Source organism: Neoarius graeffei, chromosome 10 (genome assembly GCF_027579695.1).
Source record: "Neoarius graeffei isolate fNeoGra1 chromosome 10, fNeoGra1.pri, whole genome shotgun sequence".
Taxonomy (NCBI): Eukaryota; Metazoa; Chordata; class Actinopteri; order Siluriformes; family Ariidae; genus Neoarius; species Neoarius graeffei.
Window position 1 is genome coordinate 60,360,505 of NC_083578.1, and position 19,616 is coordinate 60,380,120.

General features: G+C 41.4%; 1 protein-coding gene across 2 annotated transcripts in view; it reads left to right on the forward strand.

The window, feature by feature from the left end:
* The first annotated feature begins 7,327 nt into the window (after positions 1–7,327).
* Positions 7,328–19,616, forward strand: part of cpne5a (copine Va) — a 251,172-nt gene continuing 238,883 nt past the window's right edge. For both annotated transcript variants that reach the window (XM_060931999.1, XM_060931998.1), the window contains exon 1: positions 7,328–7,437. In XM_060931999.1, coding sequence (XP_060787982.1) covers positions 7,328–7,437 — 110 coding nt within the window. The remainder of the gene's footprint in view (positions 7,438–19,616) is intronic.

Below are 19,616 nucleotides of genomic sequence, written 5' to 3' on the forward strand. Positions count from 1 at the left end.
ATAGATATCTATTAGATATTCTGTTAGTCTGAATATGTTTATTCCAGCTGACATCAAAAGCATAAGCAAATAATAATATTAATTGACACTGTTATGCATAATAATGTCTTGGGAACAAAGACCACTGGGCTGCTCCAGTCATTGTGTGATTTCTTAATTACCCCCATGTTGAGCATTGCCTTGAGTTCATCACAAACCACATTTTTCTTGTGCTTGAGAAGCTGGTACAGGCAGATGTGACCACCACCCCGGGGGAGTCTCTATATGGTGCTCGATGAGGTTACTGCGACCAGGAAGGGAGCAAAAACACATTGCAGAGTTACTCTTGCAACCTAATAACCTGTGCTTTCTGGGATGGTGAGAGGTGGTCTCCACAAGGGACTGAGGTGAATTTGGCCACACCTTTCAGACTTACTTCTGGTCCCAGCTTCACCCACTTGGGAACTACTGTCACCAGGGCCACAGGAACCTCCTCTCTCCATGGTTTCAGGAGATTGAGGTGGTAAATTTGACATATATCAACCCTATCTGTGCGCCTGACCTCATAGTCGACTTCACCAATTTGCTGTGTGATCTCAAAGGGCCCTTGCCACGTGGTGAGTAAGTTTGAGCTTGATGTGGACAGTAAAATGAGCACTGTATCTCCCAGTGCAAATGCCCTTAGCTGTGTCCCTCTGTTGTATGGATGGGATTGATATTCTTGCCCCTGTAGCAAATTCTCCTGGGTTATATAACTCAGTGCATGGAATTTTGCTCTCAGGTCAAGAACATACTGAATTTCATTTTTGATTTGAGAAGGGGGGCGGCACGGTGGTGTAGTGGTTAGCGCTGTCGCCTCACAGCAAGAAGGTCCTGGGTTCGAGCCCCAGGGCCGGCGAGGGCCTTTCTGTGTGGAGTTTGCATGTTCTCCCCGTGTCCGCGTGGGTTTCCTCCAGGTGCTCCGGTTTCCCCCACAGTCCAAAGACATGCAGGTTAGGTTAACTGGTGACTCTAAATTGACGGTAGGTGTGAATGTGAGTGTGAATGGTTGTCTGTGTCTATGTGTCAGCCCTGTGATGACCTGGCGACTTGTCCAGGGTGTACCCCGCCTTTCGCCCGTAGTCAGCTGGGATAGGCTCCAGCTTGCCTGCGACCCTGTAGAAGGATAAAGCGGCTAGAGATAATGAGATGAGATGAGATTTGAGAAGGTACCTCCTCCCAATTTTCTTTAATGATATGATAATAATAAACACTGGTATGAATTGATTTAATCCCAATGATTCATACAGTTTGCATAGTGTACATGACATGAAAGTAGTGCCTTGATCAATCAGGATTTCTTTTGGAATCCCAGCTCAGGAGATAAAGCGGAAGAGTGCCTCTGCAACACTATGTGCAGAGATATTGTGAAGAAGCACTGCTTCTGGATATCACGTTGCATAATCTACAATGACAAACACAAAGCTATAGCCTCATGCAGATTGATCTAATGGCCTGACAAGATCCATGCCAATTCTTTCGAAGGAGATCTTGATTAATGGTAATGGGGGCGATGGAGCTTTTGGGGTGGCCACGAGATTTACCAGTTGGTATTCGCAACAAGCCACACACCACCTTCAGCCATTGGCGTGAATCCCTGGCCAATAGAAGTGGGCCATGAGACAATTTAGTATCTTATTCTGCCCTAAATGCCCAGGCATAGGATTGTGATGAGCCACATAAAAGTTCCCTATGGCTCTTTGGGACCAACAACTGTGTCGGGTCTTCTTTAGTCTGGGTGTCCTGCATCACTTAATAATACAAAAATATGGGTAGGACAGTGCAATGTTAGACTGGAGATTTTGACCATTGATTATTCTCAGTTGGTCAAAAGCATACCTCAGAGTCTCGTCTCATGTCTGCTCCAGTGGGAAATCCATAGGATTCCCCAGGGAGAGAGGAGGGGCGGTGCCCTCCCCCTCTTTGTGCCATCATGATGTGGAGCTGATGTGGATGGCCCTGGGACTGCCTCCCCAGCCAATGTTGCTGTGGGATTCCCCCATGACATGCTACTACAGGACCCATCCACTACTGTTTTATTAATGTTTTGAACTCTGGCCAATCTGTCCCCAGGATAAGTGGATGGGTGAGGATCAGGCTAACCGCTGCCTCCACACTGTTTTTCACCCTGGAAATGAATAGTGATGGGCATTAATGGATATTTATGAACATCCTCGTGTACACACCTCACCTTCACCAATCGTGCATTTCCTAGTCCCACAATGAATCAGGCTTTGATGCATGGAGGTCTGATTACAGTCAAAATCCACCAAAGCCTGATGTGTACCACCTTGAATACTCACAGAGACACAGTACGTTCCTGCTCATTCAGGGGAAGCCCACGGCATGTCAGCAGTGCAAATCAAAATCCCCACCTCTTTGTGGAAGTGCTGATTCCAGGAAATCCCAGCCTTCCTTCCATGCTGACAGACCTGCCCGGACTTCCCTATTTTAGTGAGCACAGATGGGTCCATCTGTGGAGAGAGAGAGGAGGTTAGCGGCAGCACAAACATAGAAGAAAAAAGGGGTGAGGAGACACGAGGGAAAATACGAGCCCAGAGAGCAGGTTTTGGGGAAATTGGCCTCTGTTTCCATGGGGCTGGGATAGTGGGGTGAGGAGAGAAAGTAGCTGCAAGAATGCCTGCTCCCTGAAACACTCTCAGGTGATCCTCTGCTAGCTGGACTGCCTCCATCAGTGATGCCACACAATGATACTGGACCTATGCCGACATCTTGTTTGGTAGTTGCATGATGAACTGCTCCAGTGCCATGTGATCCACAATGTTCTCAGTGTCACACTCACCAGTCAGAAACCATCATTGGCAGGTGTCTGGGAGCCATTGGGTGAAGGCAAACCAGTGGCCAGTTTTGCTGTATGTCAGTGCATGGACGCGCTGGTGATGTTCTTCCAGTGCATGGGCAACCTGCTGCAGTATAGCCTGCTTCAGAGCTTAGTACTCTAGCATGCTGGCGATAGGGAGCTGCTGAGCTGTGAGCTGTGCTTCCTCCAACAGGAGCGGCAATAGGCAGGCCGCCCACTTTGAATTTGGCCAAGACCATACTTCTGCAACATGTTCAAACAATTCGATGAATGCTTCTGGGTTGTTCTGTGACCCCATCTTGACCAGCTGGATGGGGAAGTTAGCCACAGGAATGACCACTGGAGTACCTGCTGACTGGACCAGGCTTGTGATCACCTGCTGGTCTTCAGCCTGGGCCTCGAGCAGAGCCTGGAAGCACTGCCCCGATCCACAGACAGCATGACGAGGTCTTGATGCTGGCTTTGGAGGTTGCTGGCAAGCATCTGGAAGAGCTCTCTGACTGGTCTGGACTCCATGGCAGCATTTGTTCCTCAGTCACAGGTTTCAGCACCTGTGTAACAATTTTCTATGTTGGGACAATGAAGAATTGGGTGGCAGCCTTGAAGAACAGGTGTGTTTCATTTTTTAAACTTCACTTTTCAGTGACTACCATCTCAGGCACACACTCATACACACAAACAAACACAACCAAGGCACTGTGAAAGGAAACTCACTCTCTGGTAACTGGCTGTCTGAAAGACACACAGAGACACACGTTAATCGACAGCCAGTAGTTAGACACAGGTGTAACTCATCACGTTACCTGCTGGTTTAACCTGACTCTTTGCCATTCATAGCCAACGTTCAACCTTGCTGCCACAGTTGCATATGTGATACATCCTTCAAAATGATCTGTAAGGTCTATGATCAAGGCACGTATTTGGCACATGCAAATTCACAGGCGGGCGGCACGGTGGTGTAGTGGTTAGCGCTGTCACCTCACAGTGAGAAGGTCCGGGTTCGAGCCCCGTGGCCGGCGAGGGCCTTTCTGTGTGGAGTTTGCATGTTCTCCCCGTGCCTGCGTGGGTTTCCTCCGGGTGCTCCGGTTTCCCCCACAGTCCAAAGACATGCAGGTTAGGTTAACTGGTGACTCTAAATTGACTGTAGTTGTGAATGGTTGTCTGTGTCTATGTGTCAGCCCTGTGATGACCTGGCGACTTGTCCAGGGTGTACCCCGCCTCTCGCCTGTAGTCAGCTGGGATAGGCTCCAGCTTGCCTGCAACCCTGTAGAACAGGATAAAGCGGCTAGAGATAATGAGATGAGATGAGAAATTCACAGACATCTTTCTAATGTAGCTTTTAAGTGTGGTTTTGCTGACTGTAAAAGAACCTTCCAAAACATTTTCAGCATTTAAAACTCACCAATATTGACATAAACACAATTCTACTGTTTAGGGCATTTGCTATATTAGACTTGTCATGTAATGTTGATTTATGTAATATCAGGTGTGAAAATTTTAAGAACTTTTTTGCTCGAAAACGCACATTAGGAAGGGAAAAGAAGTCTTAGCATGCAGTATTCAAAACTGGTGCTGGGGCTTTGCATTAATTACAGAAGGTGTCCTTAATATAATTAACACAATATGTTTTAAGTCCCATTTGGAACAGAGCTGGTCACTGAAGACTGGATGATTAGCCTTGAGGTTCATGTTGTTTGTGAGGGCATGCTACCTACATTCCTGTCTGGGCTTGCAACTTTGTTCACAGTGTTCAACTTACAGTACCAGGAGGAGTCCTCTTGTACTTTGGAGTTAATTTAGAGATAAGACAACTTGTTCTGTAAATCTAACTTTCTTTTTGTTCTTTCCATGCCTCATTTCTATGGAGAGAATTTCATGCCATCCTGAAATGCAAATATGACCTTGGGATGAGGGGAAAAACAATTGCCATGACATATTGTTTTACTGTGAGCAGTACACAGAAGCTGTGCAATGTAGAAATACATGCCTAGTTTTCATTGTGTGATATGAAGAGAATGTGCCTCTGTGAAAATCAAACTCATCATTTCATTGTTTTGCATATTGTTCCACCACAAACCAGAAAAGAGATGTTGCACACAATTTAATGATGAAATTGTGCCACACCACATCGAAATGCAATAGGCATTTTTGGCTCATTTCCCTTTTTTTAATAGCTTGTTTTATTTTTTGAAAAGTCCAGCCCATGTCTTAGAGGCACATTCTCTTTATATCACACAATGAAAAACAATGACTGATAGGCATGTATTTCTACATTGCACAGTTTCTGTGTACTGTGCCTTGGCCATGTTAGCATTCGTCTGGTTCCCACAGTACGGGGTAGCCTGTGCTGTTGGCTAATCAGTTAGTTCTAGAGTGACTCTCAGACCTTTTTCCTCAACCATGCCCCCCCTTTGCTAGAGAGCTGTGACTGGACAGTGATTTTCATCTCTTGCTGTCACGGTTTCAATGTGTACTTTTCTGGTTAGTCATTAACAAGATGCAAAACAATGAAATGATTTTACTTTTTCATTCAGGCACATTCTCTTCATATCACACAACAAAAAACAATGACTGATATGCATTTCATTTCCACATGGCACGGTTTCTGCATGCTGCTCACAGTAAAACAATACATCATGGTGATTATTTTTCCCCTCATCTGAAAAGCTGCATTTCAAGGTGGCATTTCCCTAAAAGTTACCAACTACTGTAATTGCTGTGTTTCCATGCAACTCATTGGGATAAACCCAAAGAAGTGATCAAAACCTAGACTAGGGCAAGGTGGTCTCATAGAAGACAGGAAAAATTGTAAACAAAAAAATCAGTCACAGTAAACCCTCAAGTGTCCACTCTCCTGAAAAAATTGTATGGACTTTGAGTGGGATTTCATTTAGGCAAGTTTTCACATAGATTTGAAGTTTTTTTAAACAAACAAACAAACAAACAAACAAACAAACAAACAAACAAACAAACAAACAAAAGTAAAAACTAAGCAACATTTGAGTTGGATTTTGTTCAGACAACTTGCTCAGTGTATTCATTGATGTGATTCTGTTGTCATCTTATTAATTTTTGATTTAAGAAGATTTTAATTAATTTATCGATTTTCTTAAACACTTGAATACATACCATCTGAACGTTTGAATCTGTTTGTTTATTATATTTAGCCTTATGCGCATTATTATCATTGTTTAGCCTTTAAAGCATTGAGTAATTTCTATTAGCATTTTACTGTATTTTAGTATAACCGTAAGAAACTCATCTCATTCTCATTATCTCTAGCTGCCTTATCCTGTTCTACAGGGTCGCAGGCAAGCTGGAGCCTATCCCAGCTGACTACGGGCGAAAGGCGGGGTACACCCTGGACAAGTCGCCAGGTCATCACAGGGCCCCGTAAGAAACTGTAATTCAGAAATACAGTGTAGCTGTAAGACTTATGGTAAGCAGCTGGAAACCCTATTTGCAGTATTTTACTGTATTTATTGAAATTCACGGTATTTGAATGTTTTTCAGTATAACAGTAAGAAACTAATGCAGAATATAGTATAGACACTGTACAAGTTAATGTAAATAGCTGGAAACTCTGCTGCCAATATTTTACTGTAATTTTATAGGAAAATCTTTTACAGTACATGTAAATCTATTCATAATAAAGGAAAATAAAGGGATTTAAAATAACCTAAATATAAAAAAGCCTCAAACTAGAACTTCTTATCTTTCGAGACCTAGCAGGCAGTAACTTGCCAGCTGTTTAGGAGCCGTCTTGACGCTGTTGTTTATTCAGAGAGGGAGCTGTCCAAACCTGTGGTTCTGAAAATAGACAAAGCTGCGGACTGTCGGCGAACACCACGAGACATTCATCAGAAACATAATCCATATTTCCATTTAGACCTAATTGAAGTCGATTTTGTTGCTTGGTTAGTAATTTCAACGGGAATTTCCATGCAGTTTCGGAGATCGTTCTTGTTTTAATTCAACAAGGTGTCCTATTTTTTAAGTATCGAGTTAGGCGTAGCCCTGCTTCTACAAATTGACAGACTCCTTAAGATTTGAGTTGTATTTATTCGTCACTATAAGGAAAAGTTCAGCTATAAAACGTCTGGGGATTTTTATGCGCCGTGCGATTCTCGTGTTAATTCTCGTGAGAACAGTGGCTTTACCAGTAACGATCCCGTAGCCGCGCATCGATATTTCGATGTTGCGCTGAACATGTGGGAAAACGTGAAAGGGGTGGAGTTCGGCTTCTCCACTTTCCCAACGTTCCAGTGTGGCTCACAGAGCTCTCACCGCAAGTGCGCACTTTCGCATTCCTCTGCGCTCTGCTGCAGCCCCACTTTACTTCGGTCCGCCTGGAATTGTAGAGCGCATCGCGTAATTGTAGAGCGGCATCTCTGCTCCATTCATTCCCGTCCGCTCGCGGTGTTACTGCGTTAAACCATCGTTGGAAGGTGAAGCTGCGGGAGGGAGGCAGCCAGCTTCCCCGCGCCCATGGAGGGAGACGGGATGGACAAGCTGGAGCGCATGGCCTCCGTATGCGAGTTCGACCCAATCACCGGCAACATCCCCGCCACCAAAGTGGAAATCAGTGTCTCATGCAGGTACGTGAAGCCATACCACTGCTGCTGCTGCACTTACCTCAAGGGGACTTCATAATTAATTTAAGGAAACATTCACAGCAAAATCCCATGTGCCGAATTAACATCTAATGTCTAATTACCTCTACAATATAGGTGTTAATTCAGTACTATGGACTCCTAATGAGTACCTGCACGCACTATTAATTCCTCATGGTTTCACCATCAGTTTTACATATAAAACATCCACCACGAGGTGAAAGGAAGGCAAATTCTCCTGTGCTGAATTAAAATTTGGTGTCTAACTAAAGTGAATAAAAGAATAATAAGCTAGGTTTTAATCAGGTTAAAGCCATAAGACTACATCAACGCACATACACTTCATCAGTGCCTCATACTGGACTAACTTCTTCTCCAACTGGATGCAGAATGGACTGCAGTGAAACTAATCTCTACAAAATAACTTTTAACTCTTACTTAGCAATGGCAAAAAGCATAATCTCTGTGAAAATATTGTGTAAAGAAAGCTCTTATTATTAATGTGCATTAAATATGGGGTCTAGGAAGCACATTCATATAATTATTATTTTTTTCAGCTGTATCCTCTTCACATTTGATCCTTAGATGCTGATCCTGTGTGGATGAATGGCTTTGATATTTATGAGTCTGATAACAGCACATTTTCCTCATTGGGCTCATTGAATATAAATACACATCAGCCCAAAGGGGAAATAGAATATTTTCTCATGTCCTATATTTGCACTATATATTAGGTCTGCACACACTGTGTGAAACCAGATTATTGCAGATCAAATCCTTTCCACTATGGCACTTATATGGCTGTATGATGTCCATATGCAGCAGTGAATTTGCCTAGATATTTAGGTATCTCACCCCATGTTGCAGCCTTGATGATAGGTTATAATACAGCTTCAATTAAAAGTCGTGATAAATGTCACAGATGGGGTAGATAAGAAATTCAATCTCTTTCACAGTACCTTGCTATCAAGATCTCAGTCAGACAAATTACTCAGGGTGGGCTGGTGGTGTGTGTTTTTCAATCGATGTGGGGAGAAATGGATACAGTTGGCAGATTTAGGCTTTGCCCAAACAAACAAAAGATTAGGTATTCCAGTCCATGTTAGACTTAAAGATAATTGCTGAACCACACAACAAGAGTGCAACAGTAAGAATGCAAAGTATTTGTATGCTCTAATAAACTGACCATCATCTCAGCTTAATGTACACTGAGAAATTGGCATACCACTGATAGAGCACTGCTTGATGTAATTTGATATCAGTTAAAAAAAATAAACCAAATCCACCAAACCAAAAGTTGAAAGATTGTTGTTTAGAAATATAGTTGCACTTTCCATCAAAAATGAAAATTGAATGAATATCCCAAACAACAACAACAACAACAACAACAACAACAAAATCATATCCTTTACATATCATATTAAAAGTAATCTTCATACTTTTCTAAATTGACAAAATGCCATTGCACAGTGACACCACCCTCTCTGGAAACCTCCATTCTTGCCAGTGGGGTCCAGGATTCCACGCATTTTGTTTTCTGTAACTGTTTAGTGCAGATGAAGGCCTAGACATGAGGCCATATGGAATAAAATTGCTCCCTGTAACCCCTCCAGATATTCTAATAAGGACATTTTGTTATTTGGTGATACAAGGCAGATTCTGGCAGTAATTATGCTGTGGGTTCAAGGAGGTTCAAATACCTAGAGAATGACAAGCTTAAGACGTTGAATAGGCTTGGTGTTCTTACTGTATCTTGCTAAAAATATGCACATTCCACGGTATTTTAAAATTCAGTTTAACTATGAGCTGAAATACATGCAGCTAAAATATTACAGCAAAAGGTCTTACATGTTAACATTTTTGAACATCACTTTTGTAAACCTCTTTTTAGACCATGATAAGTACATGAATCTGGTCACAAATATGCTGAATCTGGTGAATGGGCTGCTCCTGTGGAACTAGTTGTACTGTTATCTGCTGTAAATGAAGAGTCAGGGAGTAAATAATTAATGTCATTCTTTTCTGAACGTAAAATGTGATACAGTGATGAACCTTGGGTTTGTGTGCTTTCTGTGGAATTGCTGGATTGTTACATTGTCCAATCCTTGTAGAAAAAAGGTTTCATCTAGCACCATACAGTGTTCCTCAGCTTTTTCCATCTGGACCCCCCCCCCCCAATGCTCTATGAAGATCTGCTTTCAAAAGTTTCAATGTAGAACCCTTTTCAAAAAACTAGAAATGTTAGCTATCCAGTGGACCCATAAAAATCTCCTAGCAGTGTATGACTTGCACATCAACTCAGCAGTTAATCTGAGAGACTGAGGCCAAGTTTACATTAGACCGTATCTGTCTCGTTTTCTTCGCGGATGCACTGTCCGTTTACATTAAACCGCCTGGAAACGCCGGGAAACGGGAATCCGCCAGGGTCCACGTATTCAATCCAGATCGTGTCAGCTCCGGTGCTGTGTAAACATTGAGATACGCGGATACGCTGTGCTGAGCTCTAGCTGGCATCGTCATTGGACAACGTCACTGTGACATCCACCTTCCTGATTCGCTGGCGTTGGTCATGTGACGCGACTGCTGAAAAATGGCGCGGACTTCCGCCTTGTATCACCTTTCATTAAAGAGTATAAAAGTATGAAAATACTGCAAATACTGATGCAAATACTGCCCATTGTGTAGTTATGATTGTCTTTAGGCTTGCCATCTTTCCACTTGCAAGTGGTAAGTGATATGCGCTGGGATCACACACACACAGCGGCTCAGTCCCGAATCACAGCTTGTGCACTTCACTCGCGTGCTCTGTGAGCTGCGCAAGGCGGAGTGCGCACCCTCCAGAGGGCACTCGCTGTTCAGGACGGAGTGATTTGGAGCGCAGGATGCCTGCGGAGCCGAGTGTATCCATGTATTGGTGTTGCTGTGTGCACGCAAATCGTGTATTGGTGTTGCTGTGTGCACACTAATCGTTTTAAAAATGTTAATCTGATGATCCGCTGATACGGTCTAATGTAAACATGGGCTGAGAAACACAAGCTACCCCTACAAAGTACTTTGAACCCAGTGCCATCATAGCAACAATCATGGGAGTCCTCAGGGTCAGATATCTATTTACCATTCCTTGGTGCCATGACTGGAATTTGACACATAAATTCTTCAAACTTATCTGATATGTTGAATCACACAAAGTACCAACTGCCACAACCACCACCAAGTCCACGCAGTGTAGACGTCAGCAAAAGGAATGCCATGACAAAAACACTGCAATTTTAAGTGCTGTTTTTATTCATTCTGTTGCCAGCTGTGTATATTGTTCCCCTTTTCTTGAGTTGAAGTACTTGAGTTTCAAATGAAAATGTCATGTATTGGCCCAGATCATTCAACTACTCAGTAATATCTCCACCTCTGGCTGCTGATTTTAGGACATAGAAATACTCAGCAGTGACAAATGTCAACACATGCCTTAAGGTGTCTGGCTGGTGTTACTTCATTATAGTATTTCATCAAATTCTGCACCATAATTTCCTTATTATGCAGAGTCTGTTACTGTTATGTACAATAGGGATATAACTGATCATGAATGCATTTTTCTGATTGGGCAGATGTGTTCTAAACTGATAGAAATAATATGATAGATATGAATGGGAGGTGCACTTAAAAAAAAATGAAAATCTTGCCAGAAAGCAGGACATTTGGTTGAGACTTGAGGTGTGCATCAGAACTGGAATCCTGTGGGATGCACAAAAAATGTGCATAAATGTATGTGGTCACAGATGAAATTTGAGAGACAAAAAAGACAAGCATGTGCAGCTAACTTCCTGATCAGGACTGTGGAGGTTTAAATGAAACTTTTGGTTATATACAGGGTGTCCCCCAAAAAAATGTACTCACATTTTGACTCCTCATAATTTAAAGATTGAGTACATTTTTTGGGGCACGCTGTGTGTATATATATATATATATATATATATATATATATATATATATATATATATATATATATATATATATCTCACATACTTGTGCATCCCAAACACTTAGAATATTCTGAAAAAGTTCAGTATTCTCCATCAGTTATTTAAGATTTAAGAAAGTGAAAATTTAATATATTCTAGACTCATCACGTGTAAATTAAAATGTTTCAAGCATTTTTCTATTTTAATTTTGATAATTATGCCTACAGCCTACAGCCTAATTATCCCTACAGCCCAAAAAACTCAAAATATTAGAATATTTAATTTTGAGTTTGTTTCGAGCTAAGGAGAGAAACAACTGGACTGTTGCTCAGTGGTCCAAAGTTCACTTTTCAGATGAAAGTAAATTTTGCATTTTATTTGAAAATCAAGGTCCTAGAAATCTGGAGGAAGAGTGGAGAGGCACAGAATCCAAAGTGTTTGAAGTCCAGTATGAAATTTCTGCAGTCTGTGATGATTTGGGGTGCCATGTCATCTGCTGGTGTTGGTCCACTGTGTTTTATCAAGTCTGAAGTCAACGCAACCATCTACCAGGAGATTTTAGAGCACTTCATGCTTCCATCTGCTGACAAGTTTATGTAGATGCTGATTTCCTTTCCCAGCAGGACTTAGAACCTGCCCACAGTGCAAAAACTACTATCAAATGGTTTACTGATCATGAGATTACTGTGCTTGATTGGCCAGGCAACTCACCTGACCAGAACCCCATAGAGAATCTGTGGGGTATTGTCAAGAGGAAGATGAGAAATGCCCGACCCAAAAATATAGACCCTTTTCAGTCACGTGACCTTCGTAAACGCGACCGCCATTTTGGACATGTAGTGGACTTCGGTTCGAATCGGTTTGAATGCGAGGAAGGCGACAAACGAAAAACATAAAAGAAAAAGGAGTGAGATGCAGAAAACACCTTCACTATCCAGCGACGTAGGGCATTTACAAGGCGAGCAGAGGGAGAGGTATTTGCAAAAACTAAGGTTAGCAGGCTTAGAGAACGACGTTTACCTGCTTCCACCAGGATTGTTCACTGACGTACGGAAGTACACGAAGCCCTCGTCTTTACCTGACTTCGGCCCACATGATCTGTATACCTATGTCGTTAAAAACCCATCGCCATACACAGGTATTGATCTGAAAGCGTATAAGAGTTTGGATACCTACAAATATTTTGTGTCAGGCTGGGTAACATGCCTACATCAGTGGGTCGTCCCTGGAGCCGGTGGTCGCCATCTTATTACAGCTAAGGTTTGTTCACATTTTCATTTACTTTCGGTCCTCAGGATAAACAAAATGTTATTAAATGTCATTGAAATAACTTCTTAGTCTGTTGAGACATGGCCCGTTATAAATTTGCTGTTACCAGGCAATGACCAAGAACTGTATTATTAGGGTCGGTGTCTGTGTTGTAGCAGTGTACTAGCAGCTAGCTGTTAGCACTAGCTAATGTCAACAACATAGTAGCTAGTATGTTACTGTAGCAATGTTAACATTCAGTCATTTGGATGACTGTTAAAACCTTTCAGTCTCAAGTTTTTCCTTTACTGTATTTAATAGTTTGCAGTAATTATGATCCGGCAGCTATTTACACCGGATCCAGTGTAAATAGCTGCCGGAGCCAACGTCCGAGGTTCCGGAGCGTGCTTCGGCTTGTTCCCCCTCAAATTAAGCCCTGTACAGGTAAATAGCTGCCTGAGCCAACGTCCGAGGTTCCGGAGCGCGCTCCGGCTTGCTCCCCCTCAAATTAAGCCCTGTACAGGTAAATAGCTGCCGGAGCCAATGTCCGAGGTTCGCGCTCCGGAACCTCGGACGTTGGCTCCGGCAGCTATTTACACTGGATCCTTTGTAAATAGCTGCTGGATCATAATTACAGTAAACTAGTAAATACAGTAAAGGAAAAACTTGAGAATGAAAGGTTTTAACAGTCATCCAAATGACTGAACGTAAACATTGCTACAGTAACATACTAGCTACTATGTTGTTGACATTAGCTAGTCAACAATAGCTACTACAGAAGAACAAAGAGGTTACAATGGGTTATTTTAACCTATTTGGTTACACACTCACCGCCACAGAATGTTAACAGCAATGTAATGCCTTTTCTGGCTAATTTTATTCGTCTTACCTCCAACAAAGTGGTCACTACACAAGCGTTGGTATGCCGAGGGCTGCCAATCTTTCCTGTTAATGGCCGCTATCCATCTTCTCTGTTGGGATCCGATAAAATGATAAACCTTGCCTTGTTTGTTGATGGTTACTACATCCAGGTGCACAACAATATAGTGGCATGATGGAAGTCTTGCTGAAAGTAAAAACTTTCTTTGCTGTCGTTCCTCAATGTTGGCTGTGGTAAACTACTGGTAGTACATGTCCAAAATGGCGGCCGCGTTTGTCGTGATGTCACGTGAAAAGGGTCTATAGATGAGCTGAAGGCCACTATCAAAGCAGCCTGGGCTTCAATAACACCTCAGCAGTGTCACAGGCTGATCGCCTTCATGCCATGGTGCATTGATGCAGTCATTTGTGGTAAAGGAGCCCCAACCAAGTACTGAGTGTATAAATGAACATACTTTTCAGAAGTTGGACATTTCTGTATTATAAATCATTTTTTAATTGATCTTAGGAATTATTCTAATAATTTGGAAACTGAATTTCTGATTTTCATGAGCCGTAAGCCACAGTAATCAAAATTTATAACAAAAAAGGCTTGAAATAGTTCATTTACATGTAATGAATATAGTATATATGAAAGATTACCTTTTTGAATTAAATTACAAAAAAATTAACTTTTTCACAATATTTAATTACTTGAGATGCACTAGTAATATATATAATATATAAAATCACAGGTATTGGTACAAACATAAATAATAACTGCACAAGCAGAATTAACAAATCAGTCTGTTGCACATCTTTAATTGAGACTAAATACAAACTAGAATGATGTAGCTGATCATGGATTATCATCTATTGGTTTATCCCCTGGCAGTACGGTGGTGCAGTGGTTAGCACTGTCACCTCACAGCAAGAAGGATCTGGGTTTGAGCCCAGCGGCCGACGAGGGCCTTTCTGTATGGAGTTTGCATGTTCTCCCCATGTCTGTGTGGGTTTCCTCCGGGTGCTCTGGTTTCCCCCACAGTCCAAAGACATGCAGGTTAGGTTAACTGGTGGCTCTAAATTGACCGTAGGTGTGAATGTGAGTGTGAATGGTTGTTTGTCTCTGTGTCAGCCCTGCAATGACCTGGCAACTTGTCCAGGGTGTACCCCGCCTCTCGCCCATAGTCAGCTGGGATAGGCTCCAACTTGCCTGTGACCCTGTAGAACAGGATAAGCGGTTACGGATAATGGATGGATGGATGGTTTATCCCTAGTGCTTCCACAGGCACAGTGGTTCAGACCACACCCTCTTCAGGTTTAAATCAAAATACAGTTACAGACATTTGGAGTCCTAAATTCTAATATTGTATTGTCCAAGCATTAGAGCCACAAAGTCATCTGATTGCTAGATACCTATTAGCAGTGAATTATTGTGAACATGATGACCGAAGATCATGAGATGAAAATGTAATGGGATGAAAGTTTAGATGCTAAACATGTAAGTGTGTAGTACAGATTGATGGCAGGAGCCATGGACTACTACGATGGTGCAGTTCATCTCATCTCATTATGTCTAGCCGCTTTATCCTGTTCTACAGGGTCGCAGGCAAGCTGGAGCCTATCCCAGCTGACTACTGGCGAAAGGCGGGGTACACCCTGGACAAGTTGCCAGGTCATTACAGGGCTGACACATACAGACAACCATTCACACTCACATTCACACCTACGGTCAATTTAGAGTCACCAGTTAACCTAACCTGCATGTCTTTGGACTGTGGGGGAAACCGGAGCACCCGGAGGAAACCCACGCGGACACAGGGAGAACATGCAAACTCCACACAGAAAGGCCCTCGCTGGCCGCTGGGCTCAAACCTGGACCTTCTTGCTGTGAGGTGACAGTGCTAACCACTACACCACCGTGCTGCCCCCGATGGTGCAGTTATTAAAAAAAATTATAATAGTGTGAAAATTCTTCTGTGTGAAAGTTCTTATTCGTGGTAAAATAATATTGTGTAAAACAGACTACTCTGCTGTACAGTAAACTACAGGCACCACACTGACATGATTTACTTGTGATTCTCAGAGTGGAAGTTACAACAACAGAGCTGAGGGATTTCATTACATTGGCAGATTCTTGTGTCTGCTGGTATGCCTCAGTTACACTGCAGCCTCTTGGCTGCCTCTGCCTTGACCTTGCAGGTGTGAAGAATCAGGGTGCTTGCCTCCTCTTCCTGCTTTACTTTGTTTACTGTTACTGCAGTGCTCTGTTGTGCCTCTACTCAAACGTCTTCTCTGCCTCACTATCTCAGTCACATTAAATAGTTTTTCCACTCTTCACTTCTATCTGTCTAATGTGTATGAATTCGATGTGACAGCTGAGAAAGTACATTGTTTGACAGATTGCTGTGGCTCTGTTTGATTGTGAGCTTGATGCAGTGAAAGTGTTAATTATCCTCGGGTTTAATTACATACAACAGCACAATGCAAAATGTATAAGGGTGCCTTCAAAAAAAAAAAGGTTATTAGTTGTTTCCCATATATAACTGAACTGACAACAACTGCCTTTCTTCAGGGGCTAATATTTATTCAACTTGTCACTGAACATTGCTATTGGCTTAAAATACCCTTAGGGGTTTGTGAAAAATGCAAGTTGTTTGTGGCCCAGTGGTTTCTAAAGACATGGTTTGTTCTTTGATGTAATGCTGAATTTCACTATGATTGGTTCACATTGCATGTTCAGTCTTTGATCTTTAACTCTTGTTATAATTTACATTCTTTGCACACATTGCTGTTTATGGCAATACTATTTCAGCTTCTTGTCACCATGATAAGATAAACTAAATATCACTCAAAATTTTAGGAATATTCAGGCTAAATTTACATTATAAACCCTCTGATTTGTCTTTTTTAAGTTATGAGCTTCAGTGGTTTGATCAATAATGTCACATCCATCATCATATGCACATGTTTCTATCACAAAGATGATTTGATTTCAAGATTAATTGAGAACCTGTAATGTTTAGGGCCAGAAGAAAGAAAAAAAAGGATTAGGATTTTGTGTGTCTGTTAAAATCAGCTCTGGAGCTTGTAACATGAACATCGTCATAGAGTACAGAGCCTTAGGAGTTTATATAGGTAATGGAGGAAGGGATTATGCAAGCATCTAGGGATTCATAAGAAAGGGACAAAGGCAGACTGACAGGCTGTCCTATCTCAAATTTCAGTAGTTTTCAAATAGATGCCAATTTGCTGCATCATTACTAATATGCTGCTTCAACTATGATATATTTACACTTTCACATCTTTTTTTAAAATTTGATCATACATATTGATCACTAGTGTTCTGTACAGTACTGTCCAAAAGCCTTAGGCACATGCAGTGAAAAGCTGTAAAGCAATAATGTCTTCATCATATGATGACCATTTGCTTTAAAAATAGTCTCAGGTACAATTTATGTATTTTTATAAAGAAATTAGTTTTACTGAGTATCTTGCAGAACCAGCTGCAGTTCTTCTGGAGATTTTGACTGTTGAACTTGCTTCTTATTTTTGCAGCAAAATCTAGTAACCTTCATTATTCATTGTTTGTCTAAAAAGTGGTCTCTTATACAACATGCTAGCCTAAATATAAATGCTTTGTACTGACTTAATAATGTCAAAGTCATGAAATAAAAATCTATAACAAAGTTTGTACTAAAAAAATAGGGTGCATAATACAGTATATGTGTTGTAGTAATTGTTAAAAGGTTCCGTCTAGCACCCTATAGTACACTAGTGTTTATGTACAACTCTACAAAGAGTTGTACATCAACACATTTCGGAAAAGGTCCCAAGTGGGTTCCCTTTAAAAAGCAGAGGTGGACAGTAACAAAATACATTTACTTGAGTACTGTACTTAAGTACACTTTGAGTATCTGTACTTTTACTTAAGTATTTTTTTGGAAACTTATGACTTTAACTTCACTACATTTGAAAGACATATATCATACTTTTTACTCCACTACATTTCTACCAAGGTCCTCGTTACTCGTTACTATGAAGCAGCTTTGAAAATGGATGTTTTTTCTTTTCTTTTCTAAAACGCGATTGACTTTTTTGCAGGTGACACTGAGACAGCTGATCAGTAATCACTAGGGTCACGTCACGTCCATAGACTGTATAAAATCAAGTTCAGTGATTTCTCAACAGCATTATTTGAACTTGATCAGTTGATGGCAGAATGGAAGGAAGTGGTTCTTCTGGGGAATACACGCACCCATGGCCATACCTAGAACCCATGTTTCAATTTTCTGAAAGGATTAAAGATTCATTTTGTTTTAAATGTTTGCTTTGTTTACCTAAAACGAACCACATCACAGCCTACAAAAACTCGCCGTCCAACCTGCGGAAGCATCTTGAGGTATGTAAACGTTTTATTCCAAAAGAAAGCTTGCAGTGAAGCTGTCTGTGCTTTTAGAGCTAGCAATAATGTTGCAATAGCTATGCAGTCTGGTTAGTCAAATGACTTTCTATGGATTTGCCCGTCAAGTTGCCGTAGCCTTGTCCACAGCTAACGTTAACACATAGCTAGTTAACTTGGACACTGTTAGTTAGCATGTAAAAACGGAGTTACACTAACATGAATAACGTTAACTTATCTGAAGTCCTTTCAGAAATAGGTTTTAGCGTAATCTTGCCAAATAAACAATGTACAAATCTTTCTTTTCTCGTAACGTTAGATACCCAATATGATTTTGCGTTTGAAAAGCATTTGCTAGTATGTCACGTGGAGCTTCACTGACTAGCTAGCTTAATGTTAAACCACCGTGATGCACAGCATGCATTCATTTTGTGAATTCACAAAATAATCCAGTAGGTTGCTTCAGAGGCATGAGGTATTATAAGCGTTGTGTCAATAATACAACAATCTGTTGATAGAAAATGTACTTTTAATACTTAAGTATTTTTAAAAGCAAATACTTCAGTACTTTAACTTGAGTAAAAATTTGACTGGACAACTTTCACTTGTATTGGAGTAACATTTGACCAGTGGGATCTGTACTTTGACTTAAGTAATGAAGTTGGGTACTTTGTCCACCTCTGTTAAAAAGTGAGAACAATGTTAATGAAACCTTGAATCTATATCTTCAAAAGCACCCAATATGTCTATAAGACGAACGTGTGTCAAGAAGTGTACTATTATGTTATATTATGGCAACTCTCTCTCTTCATAAAACCAGTCCCAGCACAACAAAACTGCTTTATTTGAAGGAAATTAAATCTCAATGCTCACTGCTGATTAACTGCTAGTACTTAGAAAGCAGTGGATCTGTCTGTTTCCTTTATGAGTGTCACTCATCTAGGTTATGATGAGTAAACAACCAGATGGTAGGAGGAAGCATCTGTTGGAAGAAATTATGGTCAGGGTGAGGCTGGGGTAGTTGTTAGAACTGACAAATTGTATGTGTGTGTGTTCATTTGTGAACTTGCTGAATATAAATTTGATTTTATGCACCCCTGGGTTTAGACCTAACAGTGTGTTGCTTCAGAGAAATGTAAGTAATGATGGTTCCTTGTACCAATCATATGTGAGGTCTTGTAAATTTTGCACATCATGACAGGCCTGACAATTCAGAGCAGATTTCGGAGAATTCAGATGCATCTATAATCTTATGCTTGTGCCACACATTGGCGTTTCAGCCTTGCATATGTATGGCGTATCAGGATACGTGGCAGTAAGAAAGAAACGTCACAGCATCGCCAGCTTATGTAGCTAATACTCTAGGATGCGTAACACGATCTCCTTGTACGGCAGGGTGTGGCATATTTTTAAGTCCGCACTTAAAAATCTGTAGCACATACGTATGATCTTTGATACGTCACACATATGTCACATGTATGCTGTAAAAACGAAAGCTACGCAGCAGTGACACAGTGGGAACGTTGCTCGAACACCTATTACGCCATGAGAATGCTTTAATTGACATGTGTCTGATGAAGGTGGCTCTGGGGCTGGCTGGGTGGATGCAGTTAATGTCTTCTCTCTTCCCTTGCCCTTCTTGGGTCCTGACTTCTTCGCTGGCATGATGCGTGACTGTGCATCATGACTGTGACAAATGA